Raw genomic sequence first — 27,808 nt, 5'->3', positions numbered from 1 at the left:
CTCTGGAGGTATTTCATTATGGGTCTACCAACCGGCTCAAAAGTGCTATTCAACACTACTGTTTACAAAGTGCATCAACCGTGACCAAAATATTGTAGCCTTTTCATTTCATCAATAAATAAAAATGAGTAAAATGTACAGTTCAGTCAATTACATATAGAATATTTCACAATTTCTTGGTAGTACAAAATAATTACAAATATTTTTTGTAAAACATTATTTTAACACTAAAATTAAACTTGAATCTATGTGACATATAACAGGCCATTAGTAGTGCCACCACAACAATGGAAGATCTGTTTTCATTCAGCTGTATGCAGCTTTCAGTTCATTGATTGGGGACTTAACACATCAGCTGTTTACTGCAACAAGCAGCTGCTGAAAATAGTCAAACTGCAATCAAAATAACGAGATCCGAATGACTTTGTCGGCAATGGCACACCAATACAGCTACTTTCTGCCCTCCGATGTTTAAAAATTGCTTTATTCTGTGTTAATACTTCTTCATATTGCTGATAACAAAATCAGTTCCTTTCATTTCTACTCCTTTCTTGTCTTTGATTCTCTTGTGCTCAGTGCGGGACACAAATAGCCAGGCAGCAGCGATGCCAATCAGTAAACTCGCAATTCCCACAACAACCGGCACCCACACAGGTACGGAGGAGGGACACTCAGGCATAAGAGTGGTTGGTGCAGAACTGCAAGTGGTGGTGGTGGTGGTAGGACCAGTAGTGGTGGTGGTCTGTGGTGGACTTGGGAGACTGTTTACCGTAGTGAAGATGAAAGGACTGGTCTATAGGAAAGATAAAATGGGTAGAAGCTGTTTTGTCATATACAAATCATATTGAAGCATATGTAAAAATACAAAATATGATATAATAACCATGAATAAAAATAGATCACTTATATCACCATGAGACTTCGTTCATACCCATTAATGAGAGTTTATTTCAGAAGTTTAATTTCAAAATGTCTGTTAAACTTTGCTATTTAATTTTTCCAGTTGTTCCACCTGTCTTTGTCAAAATTATAAGAACTACTCAGATTAAATAGAAAGTATCTACAATAAGTGGTCTAACTGTGATAAGTAGCAGGTTTAAAGTGTTCATAATTTATTGATTTATGGTTTTGTAGTAACCAAATTGTATTGTTTTATTTTGACATGCTGATGGAAAGCATTTTGGTCTTCTTCTATGTTGTTGTAAAGTGTTCTATAAATACATTTTGATTGATTGATTGATTGATTGATTGATTGATTGATTGATTGATTGATTGATTGATTGATTGATTGATTGATTGATTGATTGATTGATTGATTGATTGATTGATTGATTGGGCTTAATTCTGGCATAAAGCAATCTATGCAGATAACCATTTTACATATCCAGAAAATTTCACAAGAAAATCTAACAAGAACCAACCAAAAGTCCAAGGATAATTTAACCGGTTACCATTTTGTATATACAATATACACTATATATATATATATATATATATATATATATATACATATATATATATATATATATATATATAAATATATATATATATATATATATATATATATATATATATATATATATATATATATATATAAATGATAATTGAATATCCTTAAAATGACTTATTAAAGCATTAACAGACTTTAATTACAGACTAACAAATAAAAATACCTTAGAGGGACAGTGAATCTTGGAGCGGTCATATGTGAAATTATTGTAGCCCTGCTTACTGCCAACAGGCTCCAACTGTGAGGACAGAGACAGAAAATCTGTAAAACTGCAGCCGCTAAAATGTTGCATTGGACTCTGCTTCCCTCTATTTGGTTCATTTCTGCCCAAAGCTCACCATGTTATTCCATAGAGCAATGGCCATCTCAGCATGAGCCCGCTCACTGATGTGGAAACAGTCGATTGAGAAGAAATTTGAGTCAGCCTCACCTTCCTGGTGAAAATAATAAATACACATTTTCAGCACGCATACAATAGCATTTAATCTCTTGACTACATTTCTGTCTCAGTGACTCACTCCAATATATGGGATGAAGGAATTCTGTAAAAAAGGTTGAAGCACAACAGCAAAGTCTTCTTTTCCATTATAGCGATCTCCAGAAATGAGATGCTGCATCTCAGTCTATGATAAAAAAAAAGAGACGGAAAATTGATGGAATGACAAAGGGAACGCTTTTTTGAAAAATTTTAAATAGTTTTAATAAAAGCTATTTGCTTTTACCTGGTACTTGTGATTGATTAGCTTGATGTCCTCAAGTTCTGGGGAGTTGTCAAATGGGCTGATAACACATGGACAGCTGGTCCTGTTAATTAAACATTAATGCAAAGATCATTTCTGAACAATCTCATCTGCAGTACTCAGAAACATCCCCCTTTTCACCATTTGTAAACCTCACTCCCAACTCCTTTAAAGGAATACACCAATGGCTATTCTTAATTCTTGTAGACATTATGCATGTGAACATTATGTTGTACATGATATATAGGAAGCTTATGAAACAGCCAGAGAAATGGCAGACGGCTACCAAACTAACCTTTGCAGTAGTGAACAAGCTAGTGTGTTCCTCTTGACTGATCTCAACACGTCAATCTGCAAAATCTCCACAACATTTACCAACAATCTTGGTACCTAAAGATACAGTGAAAGGTGAGGGACAGGCATAAAATTTGAATGCAGTTAAACTGAAGATGACCGTATCTTTGAATTACTTTTGAAATACAACTCACCTCTTTGTAAAGCATGTCCAAGCTGAGCATGAGATTGTGGCTGTAGTTCTTGGGTGACAGGTTGTTCTACAGAGATGTTATATTAAATGATATTATATTATTTTATAGTTGCATAATGAATATTTTTTTGAGTACAGTGCAAGAATTTTAAGAGATGCTTACTTGGTCTAAGCAGTAATTGCAAAGATCATTTCCCCCTATGAATAGTGTCACAAGTTTCCAGTCGTTTTCAAAATCCACCTCCTGTGTAGCATAGGTACCAAACATGAGCATTAAAAACAAATAAAGTCACATTCAGGCCTGCAGAGAAGTATGAAAAAGGATGAGTTATGGAGAAGTCCCACCGTATTTTCTCTCATGGCCTTGATGAGAGCTTCGACTTGTGCTGGGATCTCTCTGTGATGCAGTGTATACATGAGTATATGTTAGAGAGATGACAGTGGGTTGTTAAAAAACTTTCCTTTGCTAGAGGAAATACAAGAATGTGTACATACGAGGTCTTAGCTCCGCTTGCAGCCATGTTGAAGCCCTTCTGCCCTAGTCCCTGACTTTTGGAGAAACCCTTTAGAGAGGGGTTGAACATTCTTAAGATGTCTGAGGAGATGCAGAAAAAGGAGAAAATGATCAAGTAATAGACCAAACTGAGAAGTAGTGCACCAGTTTGCTGTCACTATAGCAGTAAGGGTGAATGGGTGATAAGTTTGCTCTTCAGAGAAATATGCTTGCTCACATTTCTGCTAAAAGTTAGATAAAACCCGCTGATTCCACTCTCATGCTTGTACAATAAATTTAAAACTACTCCTAAAAGCTGGTTAGCTATGCTTAGCTTAAATACAGGAAACAGGTGTAAACAGAGGAGTCTGTCTATGTTCTGTGTTGATCCTGTGTTCCCAAACCCTAGTGCTTAACCCTCAGGCATCAAGCGTAGGGCTACTATATTAAGCACCATGCTGGGGGAACAGAAAACTGTTTGATGAGTTCCCACTAGCCCATGTCATATTGAGGAAATAATATAAGCTGCACCCAACCACTGGACATGATGTCCCCCATTGGTTTATGGACTGTAGTTTTGAAGCATTTGGCTGGCAACATCTCGATCTCTTGAAACCAGATTTAACAAGTACTGGAGAGCCTGAGGACACTACACACAGTGATATAGTCTCCCTAAAATGTATTTTGTGTTATTGTCTATTTGCCTCTAAATGGGACCATTTTTATGAAATAAACACCATGTTTTATTTGGAAAGTCGTGAAACTTGTGGCTGAGATGATTAACTCATTAGGAAAATGTTTTTTGAGGTAACAAAGTGAGAAGTAGTGTCAGTTTCTCATAAACTTCTATACAGTTAAACTTTTGTTTTGAGGAAGAATGCAAGTTTTCAGGTTCTTAGTCGTCCGCCAAGAAACGCAACGGAGGTTATGTGACAATCACCACTGGTTTGTCTGTCTGTCACTCTCTTCACAACATTACTCAAAAACCAATTAACGGATTAGGATGAAATTTTCAGGGATGGTCAGAAATGTCACAAGGACCCATTTATTAGATTTTGGCAGTGATACGGCTTATAGTCTGGATCAATGAATATCTTACAGATTTCTGTATCATTGCGAGATAGCGGCACAGCGTCACTGTAACAATGTGACTACAAGTGAACACTACGTCAGCTGCCTGTTGATGATCACATGATTACGATCCTACTACAAATCGACCACTGCAGACTTATTGGGACTTATCCATCGGAAATGATACAAGGAACAGTTGATTAAATTGTGGGGGTGTTTCCGAGTCCCATCAATTCCCGCCGCCCACTACATATTTAGGTCATGTGATTCGGTATCTGTACATAACGTACGCATGTATAACACACGCCTGTGCTCAGCGCAGGTCATTTTGTTTGTGGGTACATCTATATTAAATGGCCACATTCTATGTTTCCGTGATTTCTGATCTTCAATAACTAATAAACAAATGCTGCATTTCTAAAAAAAAAATGCTGCATTTCTGACAATCCATATGGGGGAATGAACAGCCTTGGCGGACTATTGCGCTCTCTGAGTGCTCTTCTATTTACACACATGGACAAAATTGTTGGTACCCCTCAGTTAATGAAAGAAAAACCCACAATGGTCACAGAAATAATTTGAATCTGACAAAAGTAATAATGAATAAAAATTCTATGAAAATTAAGCAATGAAAATCATACATTGCTTTTGAACCGTGGTTTAACAGAATTATTTTAAAAAATAAACTCATGAAACAGGCCTGGACAAAAATGATGGTACCCTTAACTTAATATTTTGTTGCACAACCTTGTGAGGCAATCACTGCAATCAAACAATTTCTGTAACTGTCAATGAGACTTCTGCACCTCTCAGCAGGTATTCTGGTCCACTCCTCATGAGCAGACTGCTCCAGTTGTCTCAGGTTTGAAGGATTCCTTCTCCAGACAGCATGTTTCAGCTCCTTCCACAGATGTTCAATAGGATTTAGATCAGGACTCATAGAGGCCACTTCAGAATAGTCCAATGTTTTCCTCTTAGCCATTCTTGGCTGTTTTTAGATGTGTGTTTTGGGTCATTATCCTGTTGTAAGACCCATGACCTGTGACTGAGACCAAGCTTTCTGACACTGGGCAGCACATTTCTCTCTAGAATACCTTGATAGTCATGAGATTTCATTGTACCTGCACAGATTCAAGACACTCTGTGCCAGATGCAGCAAAGCAGCCCCACAACATAACAGAGCCTCCTCCATGTTTCACAGTAGGGACAGTGTTCTTTTTGTTGATATGCTTCATTTTTGCATCTGTGAACATAGAGCTGATGTGCCTTGCCAAAAAGTTCCAGTTTTGTCTCGTCTGTCCATAGGACATTCATACATAGACACCTGTGATGCTAATTAGAGGACACACCTTGATTGAACATGTCCCTATGGTCACATTATTTTCAGTCTTTTCTAGGGGTACCATTATTTTTGTCCAGGCCTGTTTCATGAGTTTATTTTTTAAAAGAATTCTGTTAAACCACGGTTCAAAAACAATGTCTGATTTCCATTGGTTAATTTTCATTGAATTTTTATTTATTACTTTTGTCAGATTCAAATTATTTCTGTGGCCATTGTGGGTTTTTCTTTCATTAACCGGGGGGTACCAACAATTTTGTCCACGTGTGTATGTAATATATAGATCTGGGTAATACAGAACCCTGGGAGAGCACATATGTAGAATTTGGGAACATAAGACCCTGGGAACATAGGAATAACAACGGTAAGCAGTTAGGCTGGCCTTGTTGAGAGGTATAAAATGTGAGACCTCCTTTTGTTATACAGCTATATGTTTTAATGTGCAATATGTTGAAAAGGAAATACCAGAACAACATGGAAATGGATAAGGGTGTTACTATTTATTTAGTCTGACTCCCTGAATGTAGGTTGTGGGTATCAGCCTGCCATTGGCCAATAATCCCAGTCAGCAGTGGAATGCTTTGAATAAGTTATAATATTAGGATCATTATTATTATATAAATTATTTTTCTGTAGACTAATAAAACACACTCCCTGCATGATGCTGCAGAAGTACTCATTTTCTGTTAAATACAGTGACAAATTAGGTTTTGCAAAACAATTGGTATAAACTCACTTGGTAGTGTTGTGACCGTGTCTAGCGACATGTCCCCTCCAATGCTGCAAGAGAAAGTCAACAAACATCAGTGTGGTTCATAAAATGTGACAATTCATGTAAACCACATTTACAATGAAGACACATCATACCTCCATGACACTCCTTTATAAGCTCTATTGAGTTCCAGTATGTTATTTGCTTTAGCACCAGTGCCTGCCTGTGAACAGAGGAAAAACATGGTGAAAAGCCATATTGTAAGCTTAAAGACATAGAAATGCAAAGTAAAACTGGTTAATGAACACTGTGTGACAGATCAAGATCATTTCTCCATGAAAGACTATACTGCAGAACATGAAAGAGATGATCATCACCAGTGTAAGTTGTCTGGTTTACCAAAAAGTGATTAGAGAATACTGTGGGTGAGTAACACAAAGTAAATGATTTTACATGGTTCACAGTTTGTGTTACATGTTGCATATTATTTAAAATTTTTTTAAGTCTTTGTATTTGAACAACGTGAGGATCATGATGTTATGATACTTACTGTTGTAGAGTCTCCCAGTGCTGCCACCACCTTAATGTCAGCTGGTCTTAGCTTGTGAACTATGGATGAAAGACATAATGAGATTCGGCTTCTGTTTTCAGCATGTAGAAAAACTTGAATCTCTGTTTCCTGTGATTTAAAGCCACTTAGTTTGTGATTGGAGTATCTTGGTGATAAAAGTGCTTGTTTTTAGGAAAGTGAGAAGATTTCAGGTTTGAGATTTCAATATACATTACCGTTCAAAAGTTTGGGGTCACCCAGGCAATTTCATGTTTTCCATGAAAACTCACACTTTTCATGGTGCCTTTCAACACCATTAGCTAACACAATGTACCATCAGAACACAGGAGTGATGGTTGCTGGAAATGTTCCTCTGTACCCCTATGTAGATATTCCATTAAAAATCAGCCGCTTCCAGCTAGAATAGTCATTTACCACAATAACCATGTCTCGACTGTATTTCTGATTAATTTAACGTTATCTTCATTGAAAAAAATTCTTTCAAAAATAAAGACATTTCTAAGTGACCCTAAACTTTTGAACGGTAGTGTATAGATCAGTTCTCATATAGACCAATGCAGAGATGACCATTTGTTCTGACCTGAAGTTGGTATAGTGTCAGATGGAGTAATGTCCACACATGAGAAATCACTTCCCCAGTTCTGTGGGATAAGAAACACCAAGGACATAAAATGAATATACTCTGAAATTTGGCTTAGTTATGTTGATCATCAGCTGTCTTCAACTACATAATTATTATTTGGAGTATCCAGATTTTTAAAAAAGCATAAATATAGCTATGTTTCTTCAAATATGAGTTGAATTGAGATAAGAATTTTGTTCTTATTTCTATCACACGACCACTTATGTGAACCTATGAGAGATAGCTAGCCTAGCTCCTTTATACATATCGGAGCTTTTAACCATCCACCGCCCCAGTAGAGCCCTCTGGTCGTCCACGCAGATGGTGCTGGACGTGCCCAGGTCCCGGTATAAGCAGTGGGGTGATCGATGCTTTGCTGTAGCCGCCCCAAGACTCTGGAATGCACTCCCACTCGAGCTCCGCGTTATTACCAACCTGCAGCTTTTTAAGTCTAGATTGAAAACCTATTTATTTAGACGTGCTTTCGAATCTTAGGACTGTTTTATGGTTTTTATGGTTTTATGCTTTTCTTAGTTTTGTGTTTTTATGGTTTTATGCTTTTCTTAGTTTTGTGTTTTTATGGTTTTATGCTTTTCTTAGTTTTGTGTTTTTATGGGTTTTATGGTTTTATAGTAATCAAAAATTGCATTGTTTTGTTTATTATTCTGTCTGGAAAGCACTTTGGTCTTCTTCTACGTTGTTGGAAAGTGCTCTACAAATAAATTTTTGATTGATTGATTTGATTGAAATGTTGACAATAACATTAAGGAATATTTACAGACATTTTCATAGCCATTTACTATAACTGCAGTAACAGAAACCTGGATCAATCCTGAAAAAGGAATGGACTTTGAGCAGGAGGGCTATGAATTAAGGAATATAAACAGGAAAAACAATGGTGGGGGCGGAGTTGCCATATATGTGGATTAAAATCTGGAATACAAAATACTTTGAAGAATGTCAACTGTGGTTGATAACTTACTAGAATGTCTAACGATTGAAATAGATAAAGAAAACTATAGGAATATTATAGTCAGCTGCATATACACTAAAAGTCAAAAGTTTGGACACACCTTCTCACTCATCGCTTTTTATTTATTTGCATTATTTTCTACATTGTAGATGAATACTGAAGATGAACACTTTTTTGTTCACAACATAATTCCGTATGTATTATTCTATAGTTTTGATGTCTTCAGTATTAACTTACAGTGTAGAAAATAATTAAATAAAAACCATTGATTGAGAAGGTGTGTCCAAACTTTGGACTGGTAGTGTATAGGACACCAGGCACATATATTGACATTTTTAGTGAATGGATGGAGAGTATGTTTTCAAAAATAAGCAACAAAGTTGTTTCCATATGTGGGGATTTCAACATTTATATATTAAATCTATATAAGCATAAAGCAACAGATGAATTTATAAATACCATGTACAATTTGAGTTTACTTCCAAAAATCATCAGACCAACCAGAATTACAGTCAGTTGTGTCATTTTGATAGACAATATATACACTAATGATATTGAAGATGAAACAATAAGTGGCATTCTAATTAATGACCATGGTCATCTACCAGTTTTTATTATCTATGAGTACAATTACAAAAACAAACAGACAGACAAGCAAAAAGAGGCTACTAGAATGAGGTCAGGGGAATCAATAGATTCAGGAATTAATTACTGGCACAGAATTGGGAGGCAATTCATCAAGAAAATCATGTGGACAAGGAATTTGAAATATTTTTAAGGGTATTTAAGCAACTATATGACAAGAACTGTCCAATTAAAGAATATGCAAGAAAATTGAAAGATAGCAACTGTCCATGGATCACAAAGGGAAAAACACACTATACAGAGAATTCATAAGACTGAGAACTAAGGAGGTGGAAAATAAATATAAAATATATATAAATAAGGTAACTAATATTATAAGGGCAAACAACAAAGAATATTATTGGAAATTGTTAGATAATAAAAATAATATTAAAGGAATATGGAGTATATTAAACAGCAAGAGGTAGTTCTAAACAAATAGAATATCCAGATAATTTTTTGATGACAACTATGTAATTTGTATAATAATAGGAGGGCTATGGCTGACAATCTAAATAATTTTTTTGTAAATGTAGGGCTTGACCTTGCAGAAAAAAATCTCTGATCCGGGGACAGTTGGAAAAAACATGGTAATACTAACAGAATGAAATCCCAAATCAATGTTTCTACAAGTGGTGGAAAAGAAAGAAATATTGAACATTGTTAAAATGAACAAACAAAAAGTCAGCTGATTATAATGACACTGATATGACAATAGTGAAAGAGGTCATTGAAAGAATTTAAAAACCAGTAACATACATATGTAATTTATCATTTCAAACTGTTTCATTTCCAAATAAAATGAAAATAGCCAATGTCATTCCGCTGTACAAAACTGGGAAGAAGCATCATTTAACCAATTACAGACCTGTCTCCTTACTTCCACAATTCTTTAAAATACTAGAAAAAAACTCTTTAATAACAGACTGGATTCCATCATAGAAAAACTGCTCTCTGATTGTCAGTGTGGCTTCAGACCAAACCAGTCAACATCACTGGCATCGGTAGAAGCCACTGAAAAAATTATAAATGCAATAGAGCAAAAAAAATATGCAGTGGGAATATTCACTGATATTAAGAAAGGCTTTGACACAATATACCATGATAACTTAGTTTAAAAAAAAAAAGCTGGAAAGATACAGCATCAGCGGTATTGTGTCAGACTGGATTAAAAGCTCTCTCCAGAAAAGACAACAAATTGTCAAATTGTGTAATGTTTGTTCAACAAGGATCAGTGTTGGGCTCTAAATTATTTAATTTGTATATAAATGACATTTGCAAGGTGTCACAGGTGTTGAAAATGGTATTGTTTGCCAATTTCTGTTTAGGGGAGAATTTAAAAGAAATACTGGAGAAAATCACGAAAGAAATGAATGAATTGAAAATATGGTTTGACAAATAAACTATAATTAACTTACCAAAAACAAAAATAATGTCATTTGAAAATTGCGGAATTAACAAACAAGTGCAAATACAGATAGATGGGGTGCAAATTGAAAGGGTTCAAGAAAATAAATTCTTTGGGGTGATAATAGACGAGTAAATCAGTTGGAAACCACATATCAAACATTTACAAAGTAAACTTTCAAGAAGTATTTCAGCTTTAAACAAAGCAAAACATGTTCTTGACAATAAACCACTACGCATCATATACTGTTTCATTGTCCTCCCATATTTCAATTACTGTGTAGAGATCTGGGGTAATAATTAAAGAAGTTCAATCTATTCATTAAATATTCTTCAAAAAAGGGCAATACGGACTATTCACAATGTCGGCTATCGGGATCATACTCACTCCCTCTTCATACAGTTAAAATTATTAAAATTTACAAATATAGAGAAATTCCAAACTGTACAAATCATGTACAAAACTAAAAATAACGTTTTGCCACAAAATATACAGAAATTATTTAGGGATCGAGAAGAGGGATATGAATTCAGAGGAATATACAACTTTAAAATCAACAAAATCTGTACAAAGAAAAAGATTCTGCATTTCATTCTGTGGGGTAAAACTCTGGAACAGTTTGGGTGAGGAGATCAAGCAATATCCAAACATGCAACAGTTTAAAAGAAAAATAAGGATAATGTTTTCACAGTGGGGGTGTGACAGTCACTGGGTGTGCACAGGTTACTATTATTATGTATTTCTTTAATGATTTATTTTCTATGTTTATTTATCTGTATTATTAGTTGGGTCTTTGTTGTATTTTGCTATTGTTAGGTCCTTTTCTCTTTGTCCTTTTGTATAAGTGTAGATGGACATATTGGTGTATATTTATTATAAATCATGTTCTCTATTGTTATTATTGTTGTTGTTATTATTATTATTATTGTTTATAATTGGTAGTATTTTGAAGATGCAGGAAGAATAGATTTACAATCCTTTGTGTAAGGAGAAATGGTGGGATTAGAAAAGCTTCAACTTCTTCCCACTGCTTTTTAGGCAAGTTATTCATTGTCTTTTGTTGTCGTTTTCCTTTTATGTTGAAATGTTCAAAACAAACTTCCAAAAATGCAAAAAATCTGAATCAACTCAGAATATTTGGAAATGATTATAAATCATTATGAAATCATAATAGTTTTACTAATAGTTTGATTAATTTCTTTTTATTTAGCAAATTTGAGTAACTGCAATTTGAGTTGTACTAACAAACTACAAATGTTTACTTTGTTGTATGTTTTTTGGATAAAGAACTCCTCGCATGGTCATTTGGCACTTACTGTAATAGGTCCAGGTGTTGGGGAGGGACCAGTATATACGTAATTGCTGTTGTTATAGGTCCGAATATAAGGTGACGTCTGTTGAGAAAGATTAGAGATTACATCATGTATAACTATGTGGATTCAACATTTAGAAAATGTCTGCATGTTCAATATTATATGCTTTTAATGACAGAAGCCTGGGTAATTGGTTTTATAGCATTCTGTTTACTCACAGTACATACAAAGCACTTTGAGCAGCATTAATAGCACTAGCTTTTTATTTAAACATCTATTTATCCTACCTTGGTTGGGCATATCAAGTCAGTAGATTCATTAAAATCTTGTACGTGAGTCTTTTTGCCCAAAGGTTCCAGCTGCAAAAGAAAACATCATTATTCAGCAATATTTCATATACAGTTATAATAAATGTGATGATCATAACGAAACCACTTTATCATGTTTATAGTCTGTATTTCATTGTTGTGTGACGGTTGTCACTGGCAGATAGTTCCAGGGCAGAAAAGTTTTGCATCTATGAATAGTAATCAATGACAATGTAATCAACAACAAAAAAAATTCATAGGTGCAAAATATGTGTGCCAGATTTTTACCATGTTGTTCCAAAGAGAGCGAGCCATCAGGGTCTGGGACTTCTGGCTGAGATGAAAGCAGTCAGCGCTGAAGTAGGAGCGATCAGGATGGCCATCCTGAGGAAAAGGTCATGTGAATGTGTTACCCTTAAGGCCATCTATTTTTTTTATCAATCAGCTCAGTAATATATCAAATATCTAGGCTACACCAAAGATCATCAATCATTTGTTTCCATAAGAACTTTTTAATTTCACATTTTACTCACTTGTTAAAAATATAATTCAACATTTTGGGAAATACACTTAACCTACTTATTTTTATGGAGCTGCTTCCACAGTAAAAATGAGTCTATAGTCAACAGCTGGTTAGTTTAGCTTAGTATAAGGACTGGAAATAAGGGCAGTCAGGTAGCCTGGCTCACACAAAGCTCCCAGGACCACAGTTTCTCTACTTTGTGTACACTGTAATAATTCTGGTGCTGACTCCCTGCTTAGACACTGGATAAGATGAACTGTGGATCAAACTCTCATGAAGTCTTTGCTATGTCCAAATGTGAAAGACAGAGCTTTATCACTGACCGGCTTTCGAGGGACAAGGACTTCTCTGAAGAAAGGCTGGATGACCACAGTGAAGTTTGAATGAGTATCATACCGGCCTGACTCCACAAGCTCATGCAGTACACGCTAAAAGATGCACAAGCCATGTGATGATCGATGAGGGTGAACATCAGGATTTTTTTTTCTTAATCTAATCACCTTTTTTTTCCATTTACCTGATAGTTTCTGTTGAGGTCCTCCACCAGTTGAAGAGCTTTAGAGTTGGGCTTCGGGAAGATAACACAGGGACACATATAACTGGCAATGGAGAGATAATAAAGTGTTATACCACTATTTATGCTTATTAATTAAATAATAACCAGAAGAAGATGAAGTCATGACGGAAGTACATGAGATGGGATTAGAGCCCATTACCCACACAACAAGACTTGTAAATTAAATTTTTAATATCTCAGTAAGAATGTGAAGCGATACTCACTCTACCAGCCAAGTTGGGCATTTAAGTGACGTGTCCATGTGCATTTCTCTTAGTGGTATTATATGGAGAGGCTCTACTAAGTTCACCAGAGCCCGAGGCACCTGACAGAGATAAGCTTCGTTAATGCTAACAAACAAGACCAAGGTACACTCATAAACAAAGGTTTACATACACTTGTAAAGATCATATAAATCATGGCGGTCTTGAGTTTCCAATGACTCCTATGACTCGTAAATTTATATGATGCAATATTTTAAATGCATGCTTCTTCGTCACAAAAAAGCCCAAAACAATTATTAATTTTGCTTCCTTTATAAATATGGATTCTGTAAAAATTCAGGAAATATGAATTGTTAATTCATATTTATATTTATTACAATAAAAAATCAGCTGGGACAAAAATATAACAGCAGTTTGAATAATCACGTATGTCGAATGTTGTGTTATTCTATTTTTCTTAATGGCATAACCTTTTAATGTAATTACGACTGACTACAGCTGGGGACTCTATAGCTGAGCCAATTTAAATACACTTAGACACAGCCACAAACACTACAATGCCAAAGTATGAGGAAAACAGCAAAGATCTGATAACGCAAATCATTGATGTGAATAAGTCAGAAAAGTCACATGGAGCCATTTTTTTAGATGCCTCAGATCCTAAATCCATCTGTGCAAACAACTGTTTGTAAGTATAAAGTATATGGTGCAGTTGTGTCACTGCCACAATCAGGAAGAAAACAAAACTACCACCTGCTGCTGAGAGACAATTGGTCAGGATGGTCAAGAGTCAACCAAGAATCTCCAAAAAGCAGATCTTCATTGAATTAGAAGCTGCTGGAACACAGGTGTCAGTGATGTGTTTTACATCACCATGAGCCAAGAGGCTGACAGGCAAGAAGAAAGACGTTCCTCTAACAGTGGCACTTTAAGGCTCAACTGAAGGACTAAAAGGCTTTCTGGAGAGAAATTGTATTGTCAGGTAAAACAAAAAAACAGGTTATTTAGCCTCAATGACCAGAAATTTATGTGTGGGAAAAAGGTGAGGCCTTTACACCATATCTACCATCAGGCATGGTGGTAGTACTATTCTGCTCTGGGGCTATTTTGCTGACAGTGGAACTCTTCCTTTATATAAAGAAAATTAAATAATGAAGAAGGAAGATCACCTCCACATTTTCAGGAAAATCTAAAAACATCATTCATAAGGTTGGGTCTTGGATGCAGTTCGGTGTTTCAACAAGACAAAGAGCCCAAACACACATCAAAAATAGTGAATAAATGGTTAAATCAGAGAAGAATGAAGGAATTAAGCTGGCATTGTACTTCACTCCACTAACCCCATCAAGAATCTGTGGACTGTGACGAAGAAACAAGCAAGTGTCAAAAAGCCAAAAAAACTAGTTGAACTACATCAATCGTGTGGTCAAAAATACAACCAGAAGGGTGCCCAGATAGTTCAACATGTTGAGCAGGCGACCCATGCAGTGGCCTGGGTCTGAGCCCTTTGCTGCAGGTCTTCTCCCTACTTTACTGTCTGCCTTTTCACTAACTTTTCAAATAAAACCAAAAGCCATAAATTAAAAAAAATAAAAATAAAAAATACAACCAGAAGCTTGTGGACAGCTACCAAACCCACCTAGCTGAGGTGAAAATGATAATTGGACATTTAACCTAATATTATTCCCTACCGTTCAAAAGTTTGGGGTCACCCAGGCAATTTCATGTTTTCCATGAAGACTCACACTTTTATTCATGTGCAAACATAATCGCACAAAGGTTTTCTAATCATCAATTAGCCTTTTAACACCATTAGCTAACACAATATAGCATTAGAACACAGGAGTGATGGTTGCTGGAAATGTTCCTCTGTACCCCTATGTAGATATTCCATTAAAAATCAGCCGTTTCCAGCTAGAATAGTCATTTACCACATTAACAATGTCTAGACTTCTGATTAATTTAATGTTGTCTTTATTGGAAAAAATGCTTTTACATGTAATATTTTTTGACCCAACAGATTTAGTCATATTTCCAGACAACCCATAATTAATTTGTGATGGAATCAAAGTGCATGATTGTTTTCTTTCTTGACAAAGTGTTTCATGTGTTTCAAAGTTTCCATTATAGAAATTTGAGAGTCATAAGAATCATTGAAAACTTAAGACTGCCATGATACAAATGACCTTTAAACTTTTGTTCACAGCTGTACATATCTACAAACAAGACATTATATCTGTTGATTTTACCTCTTTGTGAAGATAATCCAGGCTTTCACGAACGTTTCGAACATAATTTTCTACAGAGTAGAGCAGCTGTAAAAGAACAGGAAACATTTTCAGGTTCATCCTCCTTTTGGCCCCTTCAAAAAATGACTCAGAAAATATTGCTCCATATTTGCACTCACAGAGTTGTAGCAATGGTCACAGAAGTCATTTCCACCAATAAATATGGTGATCACCTTCCAATCTAATTCAAAGTTAATTCTCTATAAAAGAAAGAAGAAGAAGATTTTGAGTAGTGTTAAAAGAGAGATTTTTTTTTGTTCTAGTTTATGTAAATGTATTGAAACAAAGTCAAGTGATATATTCAAACTGTACATTTTTGTTCCTGGCCACTTAATGTGATTTATATGGTAGAGTTGGCAAATGTGACAAAATTGATAAAGAATAAATATCTATAAACTTACAGAATCACTCTTCATCCTTGCTACCAGGGCTTGCACTTGAGCTGGTACTTCCCTTAAAACACAGAGACATTAAATTATCCCAATGAAACATCAAAGTCATTCCTGCAATAGCTAATGAGACATTTCAAGATCCAAATGCAATTATTTTTTAGAGTAATTCATTTTCATTTTCAAAAATCAGCAATATTACAGATTTTATCACAGAACAGCTTGAGTTGTGAAGTTTTAGTTAATAGGTACAAAAAACACATTACTTAAAACTCTGAAAATAACCTAACTGACAATAATGACTAAGAACTCTGATGCCTGTATTTAAATGACAGATGTTAATCCTGTTTAATTTTAACAACATTGGCAGGTATTTGTGATTTACACTTGTCAAATTATGCTGAGAAGGCCTCAAACAGGACTCACCTGCTTTTCGCTCCAGCTACAGCCTGGTTGAGGAAAGCTTCAGGAGTGAGGTGACTGCCCGTACCAACCGAGTAGCCCGTCACGTTGGGGTTAAAATATTTCAAGATGTCTATTATAAGAAAGAAGCACCACGAACATTGAAAAATTTAAAATCAATCAGTGACAGTGCCCATCCCAGAGCACCGTGCTATCTGAACAATAGACAAGTCATTAAAAAGACTTACTGGGCAGAGTGGTGACAGTTGTTAGGTTTTCATCTCCACCAATACTGCAAAAGTACATACAAAATGATTTACTAGCTAAGAAATGACTTGTCAGTAAACACTGACACAAAATATATGACATTATTATTATTATTATGTAATATTAAGGCTGGCTGAAGGATATGGATATGGATATGGATATGGATATGGATATGGATATGGATATGGATATGGATATGGATATGGATATGGATATGGAAAGCAGAAGAGTCTTAACTCACCTCCAAGATAAACCTCTGTATTGACGCAGGACATCCAGGATATTGTTCTGGCTGGATGCTATTCCGTTCCCTGCCTGAAAGATAGAATACAACAGTGCTTCTGTAACATGAGCTACATCAGTATATTAGACTTTTAACGCCACCAAGGAAAGACGGAGTTATGTGACTATCGGCGTATGTTTATCTGTTTGTCTGTCTGTTAGCAACATTACTCAAAAACGGATTAACGGATAAGGATGAAATTTCAGGGAAGGTCAGAAATGAGAAAAGGACCAAGTGATTAGATTTTGGCAGTGATGTGGCTTATGGTCTGGATCCACACATTTGTTAAGGATTTCTGTATCATTGTGAGATAGCGGCACAGCGTCACTAACTATAACTACAAGTGAACACTACGTCAGCTGCCTGCTGACGATCACATGATTGCGATCCTATTACAAATCGACTGCTGCAGACTTATCAGGACTTATCCATCGGAAATGTTACAAGGAACAACTTATTAAATTGTGGGGGTGTTTCCGAGTCCCATCAATTCCCGCCACCTGCCACATATTTAGGTCACGCAATTTGGTATCCGTACATAACGTACACATGCATATCACACGCCTGTGCTCAGTGTGAGGTCATTTTGTTTGTGGGTACATCTATATTACATGGCCATATTCTATGTTTCTGTGATTTCTGTTGCAGTTTTTTTGAAGACTGCAGCCGTCAGAAATGCTACAACGACTGAGCAGCCTTGATGGAGTACTGCACTTTCTGAGTGCTTTTCTTGTTTGTACTGTAGGTATTAAAAATGTAATCCCATTATACTGTTACATGTCTGTAGTCAGTCTTTCTCTCTTTATACAATTACATATTCATAGTCAAAATATCAACTACAGTACTGAGATCTTTACACTGTTACAAAACTGTTATGTAATTAAGTGTATTTCTACAATTTATTAATCCACAGTTAATCAACAAAGCTCTGTGTTAATAAATGTGAACAACTGCAGTAATACCCTCTAATCCATACACATTTCGCTTTGCAACAGATGGGTTTAAGTAAGAAAAACCTGCAGACACTGAAAGTACTCTAACAATCAATTACAATGTTAAGTGGAAAAGAAAAGAGACTGAGCTCAGTGCCTTTTTACACGACAGGATGCATCACAATACACCAGCCTATTTGAAGGTCTAGTGTGTAGGATTTTTTTTAGTAGCCTCTGTAGGTTTTCCTGGTTGGTCAAGGCAGATGAGACGAGGATTATTTAGTTTAGAAGTAAATCCTACTTTTAAAAAAGTTTCACCTGCTTTAAACAGTATAAGTGCACTAAACTGTGTCTCTCTGATTTATAATAGATAGATAGATAGATAGATAGATAGATAGATAGATAGATAGATAGATAGATAGATAGATAGATAGATAGATAGATAGATAGATAGATAGATAGATAGATAGATAGATAGATAGATAGATAGATAGATAGATAGATAGATAGATGTTTTAGGTTGTCTCCAAAAAAAACCCAAAACAAAATCACTCACTGTTAAAGAATCTCCCACAGCAGCCACAACTTTGATGTCTCCAGGCCTGAGTTCATGGACTGGGAAAATACAGAAGAAATCCTTGATCAGTCTAGAACTACAAATAATATGGCAAAAAAACTGTCACAAGAACCGTACAGTATTGCTGAACATTGCCTAAAATTTCATCAAATGTAACTATATGGTCGTGACAAAACCTTTTGAATATGGGTAAGCCCAAAAAACTGGTCAGATCAACGATAAAAATTACACAGATTGAAACACTACAACATAAAGTATCTTCGAATATGATTTGGAATTGGTTCAATGTTAGATAAAGTGAGAGCGAAAAAAAAGGATCTTAGTGTGTAAGTGTTCATGTAAGAAAAAAATATTTCATCAATCATCATCAACATTCCATATTAAAAGCTGTTACATGAAAAACAGCACATGAATACACGATATGAACACAATCTGCCTGACTAATTTAATATGATTAGTCATTATTTTACTTAGTTGCCAATATACAGTAGTCAACTTCTCCTGATGGATACCAATACACTGCTGTTCAAAAGTTTAGGGTCACTTAGAAATGTCCTTGTTTTTGAAAGAAAAGCAGTTTTTTCCAATGAAGATAACATTAAATGGATCAGAAATACAGTCTAGACATTGTTAATGTGGTAAATGACTAGTCTAGACATTGTTAATGTGGTAGTGCTAGTCTAGACATTGTTAATGTGGTAAATGACTATTCTAGCTGGAAACGGATGATTATAGTGGAATATCTACATAGGGATACAGAGGCCCATCTCCAGCAACCATCACTCCTGTGTTTAAATGATCCATTGTATTAGCTAATGGTGTTGAAAGGCTAATTGATGATTAGAAAATCCTTGTGCAATTATACTGGTTTGAGAGGGTGACCCATGAACACAGGCTAGTCCCCGATGCAGTGGCCTGGGTTCGATTCCCGCTTGCAGCCCTTTACTGCATGTCTTCCCCTCATTCTTCTCCCTACTTTTCTGTCTGCCTCTCAACTGTACCTATCTAGAAAGGCCAAAAATAATAACTTTAAAAAGAAAAGTGTGAATTTTCTTGGAAAACATGAAATTGCCTGGATGACCCCAAACTTTTGAACAGTAGTGTACTTGTAAAGAATCTTACCTGAAGTGGGTATGGACGCTGAGGGGCTGAAATCTTCACAAGGCATCTCTGTCCCTGTTGACTGATCAGACACACAGAGCACAGTCACAACTAGACAGGAGGCGTACAGCGCTTTCACAGCCGCCATCTGGCTCGGTTGGAGACAATACAGTACTCACTGTCTGAAGGAGAAGAGATGCATCACTGCTGTGGTGATATGTAGGAGAGTTTCCCTCCGTCCTCAGGAAGGGCTGGTCCTGAGGGAGGGACACAGATAGTTGGAGATAGAAGGAGGAAAAAGGAGAATACCAGTATGGTACATAGAATTATGTCTGTCATTATGTCTACTGGCAGACTGGCATGCTGATTTAATGGCATGGGTGTGGGTTTTTTGCATATTTACTCACCTTAGTTGGACATGGCAATGTGAAGATATTTTCACTGTCTTCTGTTTTATGTTGGCCAACTGTGAGCTGCAGCTATAAGACAGAAAACTCTTTGTTTTCATGTTTGCTATCCTGACAACAGTAACTGATTGTGAAAGAGAGAGGGTAGTCAATGGATTTCACTTTGACTGATTCGGGCCTCACCAGGTTTGTCCACATCTGCACCATCAGTTTATCAGTGTGCTGTGCTGCTTTCGACTCAGAGAGAGGCTTCCCACTCTGTTAAAAGAGTAGATAAACAGTAATGTGCAGTAAGTTCGATACAGCCAGTACATGTTTACTTCAGTGCTGCGCAGCAAGATAACTCTATGTTTGTCGGTATCACAAACAGACATAGAATATCATGTTCTCAGAAGACAAAGTTTTCGTCTTCATTAGTAGTTCAGTTGTTGTTTTTGACGGAGAGGTTTGACACAATGTAAATTCTTATCATCGTAGCAATCAGAGTAAAAGACATGGAGAAATGGACCCTTGTTCAGCCACAATGGCATTGAATAGATTACTTTCTTCATTAGATCTGGCTGCAGGGATATTGCTGACTGTGTCTTTTGTATTTTTTTCATGGAAAAGCTAGTTTTGAACAGGCTTTGTTTAAATTCTAGTTTTGATTAGTCAGCAAGGTAGTTGCTGTGCTCATGAATAAACGGAAAGTTAGTGTTTTTTAAATTATTTATTCATATTGTGTGTATTTAAATCATGAGCTCTTTAATTTAAAAAAAAAAAGGATTGATAACCCTCTGATTATGTCAGCATTTTGTTGCACCAAATTTCCTAGGTTCTAACATAAAGAGATGAATTTTGAAAAGGATTTTTTTTCCAAATGTTTCCATCAGGGGATGCCATCATCTTCCAAGTAACTTTATACTGTACCGAACAGAGACTTCTAAGGTGCTATCTGTATATTTCCCCTAGTGCTTTTCATCTGGAGAATATACTCTCTGGTAGGCTTTTTTCAAAAGGGACATTTTATGTCTACGTAGGAAAATCACGAATAAAAAAATATCACTGCAAAATTACATTTAGCCACTTCAGTTAAAGTGTATTGTGCATGTTTGCTCACTGTAATACTGTCAAACTGTGTGTGTTGATTTAATCAGAGTCATTGTATTGTTGTTATTTAAGATCTGTCCCTCAATTAGCAAACATCAGAAGTCAAGGGGATTAATGCAGCCTCAAGGGGGCACAAGCCAGTGTCCACCATATGCCGGTCCCAAGCCCGGATAAATGGAGCGGGTGATGTCAGGAAGGGCATCTGACACAAAACTTATGCCAAATTAAATATGCAAATCAATCCTATGACTTCCGTACCAGATCGGTCAAGGCCCAGGTTAACAACGACTGCCACTGGTGCTATTGACCCACAGGGTGCTGATGGAAATTGTGCTACTGTTGGTCGAGGAAAGAGAGAAGAAGGAGTGTTCACAGGCAGAGAGAGATGAGAAAAGTCAAGAGTGTAGGACTGAGAGTAGGGACTTTGAATGTTGGGATTATGACAGGAAACCTAGAGAGTTGGCTGACATGATGCAGAGGAGGAAGGTGGGTATACTGTGTGTTCAGGCGACCAGGTGGAAAGGTAACAAGGCTAGACGTTTAGGAGAGGAGTTCAAGCTACCCTGAAGGGAAAAGTGGAAAGGAAAAGAAGAAGAAAAAGAAGTGAAGGGGTTTGATGATCTACCCAGGCTCTCCAAAACTTTGATTCAACTAGTGTGACTAAGACACATTCCTATATATGCTGTAGATTAATGCAACTGTTACACATGTTCCCACCTTTTTGCATTGTCAGTAAATAAATATACACAGATCAGACCATAACATTAAAACCACCAGACAAACATTGTGTGAAAGTCTCTTTCATGCCACAGAAACAGCTCTGACCCATCAGGCCATGGACAGAGCACCTCTGGAGTGTGCTTGGTCTTCACTATTTAGGTGAGTGGTACGTGTCAAAGGAACATCCACATAAATGCCATGACCAAAGGTTTCTCAGCAGAACGGTACTCTGACAAGCTGATCAATACTTGCTTGACCTGAATGGTGTACGTCTTACCAAACTTTTTGTTGCACCGAAGTCCATTCTGAAACATTATCACAGTTCTCATTTCCTCAGAACTAATAAGGACTTAGCAAATCCCTACAGTCCGGATCTGTAAGATTGTTGGTAAAGTATAGTAAAAGCTGAATGGAACTCACAGCAACATATGAAGGGTGCTTGATGTAAGGAGTGTCCTGCAGGGTGACGGTGAAGTCGTTTCTGTCACTGTACCACTGCTTCTGTACCATGAGCTCATCCAAGGATTCCTGCTCAGTGGAAAAGAGTTCAAGAACAATATTTTCCTTCAAGACGTCAAATATACAAAATATCAAGCGCCATCAAACACACCAGCAGCACAGGTCAAAACTGGCAACAATATATGGGTTGAATTATGGACAAACCTGCAGAGCTTGAGTCAACATGGCCCTCATAATCCTGAGTTCTCCTTCACTGTTCATTTCCACACATGGACACTTTCTATGTTGTGAAACAGATTGACTCATTAAAGTTACATATGTATCTTCATGTTTAAAGAATAAACTCTGCCAGAACATTAAGGCCAGAACGTCCATCTTATAAGTGAATGTGATTACAATGTCATTGTATACTGTCCTTCTTCCTCATCATCTGTTCATTATTTATTTATATATATATATATATATATATTTTTTTTTTTATATATATATATTTTTTTTTTTTTAATTTATTTTTTTTAAACTTTTTTTTTTTTTTTTAAACTTTTTCAGCTTTTTTGATAGGTACAGTGGAGACAGACAGGAAAGGAGGGAGAGGAGTCGGGGAAAGGGCCGCAAGTGGGAATCGAACCTGGGCTGCTTTGTCAGGGAAGCCCCTGTACATGGGTCGCCCGCTTAACCAGTTGAGCTATCCGGGCGACCATCTAGTCATTATATTGATTTTTTTTTTTTTGGCTTGATTGGTAGTTCTCTCTTTAGGAGAACAGATCTTGATTAGTTTTACTTTATAACACACATAAAACGTCTGTGACAAGATAAAAGTTTTTTTTTTATTAAGCCAGTGAAGGCAAAATAATGTTTCAGGGGACAAAGTCTAATTTTACAATGTAACTTACTTGCTCTGTATACTGTCGTGCTCTCCATCCCATAATGCAACACTGACAATGGTCCGTTTCAGCTGCAACACGGTGAAGTGGCAAAAATGTGTAAATCTTGGTAATACCGTGGTAGTAAAAGAATGATAATACGTTGAATTATCTGAAATCTACCTGAGCGTGCAGCAGCTGCAGAGCATCATCCACCTCTTCAGTGACTGATCTGATAACAGCTGAGACCTGCAGCACAATCACAACAGTCTGACACTGCAGGGACCATGGACAATTTTTATACACTCATCACAGTTTTCTTGATTGTCTACGGTGACACAAAATGCTAAACTTCTTCACAAAATAGTCACCTGCAGGGAGTAGAAAAAATTAACTACACATTGTATTTTCATTGTACAGGTAACATGACATTACTTTCCCAATTTAGCTCTTCTGGTCCATTTGGAAAAAACTGGTCATTTTAAATCATCCATCCATCCATTATATATACACCGCTTAATTCCCATTAGGGTCGCAGGGGGACTGGAGTCTATCCTGGCTGTCTTAGGGCAAAGGCAGGGGACACCCTGGACAGGTCACCAGTCTATCACAGTGCTATATACACAGAGGAACAATCACATTCACACCTATGGACAATTTAGAGTTACCAATTAACCTCAGCATGTTTTTGGACTGTGGGAGGAACCAGAGTACCTGGAAAAAACCCATGCGTGCAAAGGGAGAACATACAAACTCCATGCAGTAAGATCCTGGGAAGGCCACAGGGGATGTTCTAGCTACAAGGTGACAGTGCTAACCACCAAGCCACTATGTGGCCCCATTTTAAATCAAATGACAACAAATGCTAAATATCTGATACAACATATAGAATGCAACATTTGTAAATGTAAAACTGAAAACAAGGTTTCTTTACGATACACATTATCTACTTCAAGGATATTTCAAACAGTGAGAGTCTGACACTGATACATAATGTAGACTCTGTGACTTCAGTGTTTGAGGCAACTTAGTCAATAGAAACTTGGAAAACAAGTGATTTGGACTCAGCATTGAGCTTAAGCTTAAGCTCAACAAAAAATATTATTTATCATCTATACTCAGGTTTTGTTTTAACTATTTACCTTTTGCTGCTCACAGGCACACAGCTGGTCCATCTGCACAAAGAGAAGCACCAACTTCCAGTCTTGATTTACATCAATGTTCTGTTGGAGAAAAAAGAATCACAACAACCACTTTAAAGCTGTTGATAACACTTGGTGTATTTGGTGGGTGTGTGATATCAAAATGACTTTCCATTAGGTCTGTAATTTCTTATTAATTATCAAGACATTAGATCAGTGCAGTTCTATGTAATTCATTTCAAGTAATTGCAAGTGCAACTTTAAGACTCTTTTACTGTCAGTTGTTTTTAAACATAGTTCGGCAAATATTTAGAACAGTTTTCAACAATAAAATTAATATGCAATTTCATCAGAAATTGACACTAAATTATACAGCTTAGGCATCTCCTAAGATTTTTGCTGCAAGACAAGTGATTATATAGATGGACGCTAAACTGAAATAAATAAACCTTATAGTTGGAAAGTACAGCCACTTGAGTACCCACCTGCATGTTGTGTACGTAGCGAGACACTTCCTTTGCTTGCTCCACCAGTGTGCTGCAAAGAGAATGTAACATGGAAGAAAAAATTAAATAAAATCCTAGCGTCATTAGTTGGATATTTGTCATATATCAGATAGTGCTGTACCTGTGCTGGAGAAACTCAGGGCTGAACAAGTTTGTTTCATCAGAGAGGTGAGAGATCAGTTCAGGGTTAAACAGCGTCATCAGCTCTGATGGAGGGAAAGGAAAAAGTTCAACATTGAAGCTTGTAGGTGTGAACATAGTGGAGCTTAAACAGGAAGTTCATTAAACAGGTAGTTAAATGACAGAAAACTATTCTGCAAGTACTCTGAATTTGCAAGTTATTTTTAAAGTAAAAAAATCTAGCTCTCGACTGTGCCAATAATCAGGAGATTAGTCATTAACAGAAAAATATATATATATTTTTTAAAGTTATTCCTTGGCCTTTTTGTTGACTTTATTAGAAAAGTTAGTAGAGAGGCGGACAGGAAAGTAGGGAGAAGAATGGGGGGATGCCCTGCAGTAAAGGGCCGAGAGCTGGAATTGAACCCAGACTGCTGCATCGAGGACTATAGCCCCTGTTCATGGGTCACCCGCTCAACCATTCCTTCATACGAATTAAATACCTGCCAGCTCTTATCATCAAAGCTTTCAAATACTAGCGACTATACACATGGAATGATTAACTAGATAATGCCACAAAGCAATAAACACATTGAGCAATAAAAAACTGCAAATATCTAAATTCTAATAAAGCATAATTTTAGGTAAAATATCACAAGGTTACATTTTTAACAGGGTTGCAAATCCAGAATTGACATTTTAATCAGAAGAATTTAAATGTTAAATAATGCTCAGTCAACAACTATGACCTTCTTGCGTTACATCAGTCAGTATTTTATCTGTGTGTGGAAGTGTCTATCTGTGTGATGTGCTGTACTTGTTATTTCATGTGCGACTTTTACACAGATAACAGACTGGAGGCCTGGTATGTACTGTTTGATGAGTGTATTGGGGTTCATTGTTTCACATGATAACAGAATCAAATCAGTGTGGTAAAGATAGCACACAGTAGTGTCGAGGAAGCTTGTAACAAGATAACTGTATTTTGAGTTTAAGGCAATTCTAGTGAAAGTGAAATTTGAAACAAGATGTGTGCTTCCCATTCATATTGTCTCAGACACTAATAATAATATATAATTAGTATATAATTAGTGCAGCCTGGGCCGCACAGTGGCTTGGTGGTTAGCGGTTTCGCCTTGCAGCTAGAAGATCACCAGTTCGCGCCCTGTTTTTCCTGGGATCTTTCTGCATGGAATTTAAATGTTCTCCCTGTGCAGCATGGGTTTTCTCCGGGTTCTTCCTCCCACAATCCAAAAGGTTAATTGGTGATTCTAAATTGTCCGTAGGTGTGAATGCGAATGTAATTGTTTGTCTCTATATGTAGCCCTGTGATAGACTGGTGACCTGTCTGGGGTGTCCAAAACCCAGTCAGCTGGGATAAACTCCAACCCCCCTGTGACCCTAATTAAGATTAAGCAGTGTACAGATAATGAATGGATATTAGAGCCTTCCTGTCAAGTGTCATTGGAAATCATCAAAAACAACAGCAAGCAACCTGAACATCCTAAAAGTGCACCTACTGAACGAAGTTACTGTAACATAGGAACAGATAAAGCTTTGTAGGCAACAGAAACGTACCTCTGAGTCTTGATGTGACTTTGGACAGCTCAGTGCTGCAGAAAAAAAACCACAGTGTGAATTTCAGACATTGGAATGTAAGTTTCATTGTGCAGTTGAAGCTGAGTGTTGACCTGTGCTCACCTGTGCATGTCAAATCCAATAGAGGAAAGCATAGCCACATCAGCGGGCTTTACACTGTTAACTTGAGAGAACAAAAATAATGATGGGTTTCATTTGTTGCTAATCAGAAATTGTGTATTATTATACTGTATGTGGGTAGATTAAAGAAAAGGGATGGCAGTCTTAGTGAAAATGTGATATTACTGTATTAAGCAATCAAGGGTGGGAGAAGTGTTCAGATGCTTTACTTAGTCAAAGTAACAATTCCAAAATATGGCATAAAAGTCCTAGATTCAAAACTGTTCTATCAGCAAAATGTACAAAACTATTTAAAGCAGCCACTAAGCAGAATGCTCTGTTTAGAATGATACACAAATATGATATGGCTCACTAATACTGAAGCATTAATCTGTGTTTGTGTTGATTTTCAGGATGCATCCGCAGTAAAATGTGGTAAACTAGCACTCCACTTTAAATATACCCTCAAAATTGTAAAAGAAGGTTGTGTCTAACAGATATGAAGCCCCACTGTACTCCTATTATTCCAGATAAGTTATAAGAAGACTGCATGTAATCTCGGTCTGAGTTACCGGTGGCAGGAGGCGGGTGAGAGGGGTCCATCTGACTGCAGGGTAGTTCAGCTGCTGAAAGTGTATATAGATTCAAAAGATTACAGGCACTGACTGGAACATGTATGGCACAAGCATGACTATCCTGTATAAGCATTCTTCCTCATCATTGATTTTGGGAGACACACAAACAGCACACAACATAGTAAGATCTACTGCTATACTTCATTCAATAACCAAATATTAGACTGACTCTATTAACAGCACAGTCACGCAGAACATTTTAAATCAGATTGTGTCTTTTTTTCAGAACCATCAGATCACCTCTATGCACACATGATTTTTATCATTTACATCCTCTTGAGCGATTTTAATGAGCAGCATTATAAGCAGAGACCTGTTGTCCATATGAGACCCAGCAGTGAGATCAGAAGCAGCTCCTGAAGCATCCTCACTCCGATTTTTGTCCTTTTTTAGAAGCTTTTTTCCCTCTTTCCCTCTGCTCTTGCTGGTGAGCAGTCAGCTGTCTTTCTCTGTCAA

General features: G+C 36.6%; 1 protein-coding gene across 3 annotated transcripts; it reads right to left on the bottom strand.

Annotated features, from left to right (window-relative positions):
• Window positions 1–90: 90 nt before the first annotated feature.
• LOC111578341 (phospholipase B1, membrane-associated-like) lies at window positions 91–27,808 on the bottom strand. 3 transcript variants are annotated; one of them, XM_055016156.1, is made up of 42 exons: window positions 27,666–27,808; window positions 27,290–27,343; window positions 26,721–26,781; window positions 26,598–26,632; window positions 25,021–25,105; window positions 24,879–24,930; window positions 24,394–24,474; window positions 23,435–23,527; window positions 23,282–23,343; window positions 22,593–22,668; window positions 22,350–22,457; window positions 20,304–20,378; window positions 20,121–20,192; window positions 19,893–19,970; window positions 19,735–19,795; window positions 18,592–18,650; window positions 17,062–17,135; window positions 16,802–16,845; window positions 16,578–16,686; window positions 16,164–16,215; window positions 15,882–15,962; window positions 15,724–15,789; window positions 13,475–13,575; window positions 13,212–13,293; window positions 13,018–13,122; window positions 12,460–12,555; window positions 12,151–12,222; window positions 11,867–11,944; window positions 7,504–7,564; window positions 6,903–6,961; window positions 6,508–6,575; window positions 6,377–6,420; window positions 3,233–3,332; window positions 3,083–3,134; window positions 2,901–2,981; window positions 2,739–2,804; window positions 2,546–2,640; window positions 2,233–2,314; window positions 2,029–2,133; window positions 1,849–1,944; window positions 1,674–1,748; window positions 91–793 (listed from the first exon to the last, which is right to left on the bottom strand). In XM_055016156.1, exons 1-42 carry the CDS (start codon window positions 27,715–27,717, stop codon window positions 494–496), a joined length of 3,348 nt encoding a protein of 1,115 aa, XP_054872131.1. In that variant the 5' UTR covers window positions 27,718–27,808; the 3' UTR covers window positions 91–493. The 3 variants fall into 3 exon arrangements, with proteins under 3 accessions (XP_054872131.1, XP_023140808.2, XP_054872132.1); XM_023285040.3 differs by having other exon boundaries at window positions 23,435–23,500; XM_055016157.1 differs by having other exon boundaries at window positions 27,290–27,340; window positions 27,666–27,802.

This window comes from Amphiprion ocellaris, chromosome 12 (assembly GCF_022539595.1).
Source record: "Amphiprion ocellaris isolate individual 3 ecotype Okinawa chromosome 12, ASM2253959v1, whole genome shotgun sequence".
Lineage (NCBI taxonomy): Eukaryota > Metazoa > Chordata > Actinopteri > Pomacentridae > Amphiprion > Amphiprion ocellaris.
This window is presented reverse-complemented; position numbering and strand designations above follow the sequence as displayed.

Excerpts from the sequence above, each read along its gene's own strand:
- LOC111578341 (XM_055016156.1), bottom strand. The coding sequence starts at position 27,717 with ATGCTTCAGGAGCTGCTTCTGATCTCACTGCTGGGTCTCATATGGACA. Across the intron at positions 26,633-26,720 it reads ATTGGATTTGACATGCACAG|CACTGAGCTGTCCAAAGTCA; the intron begins GTGAGCACAGGT and ends TTTTTTCTGCAG. Across the intron at positions 3,333-6,376 it reads CACGGTCACAACACTACCAA|ACATCTTAAGAATGTTCAAC; the intron begins GTGAGTTTATAC and ends GCATCTCCTCAG.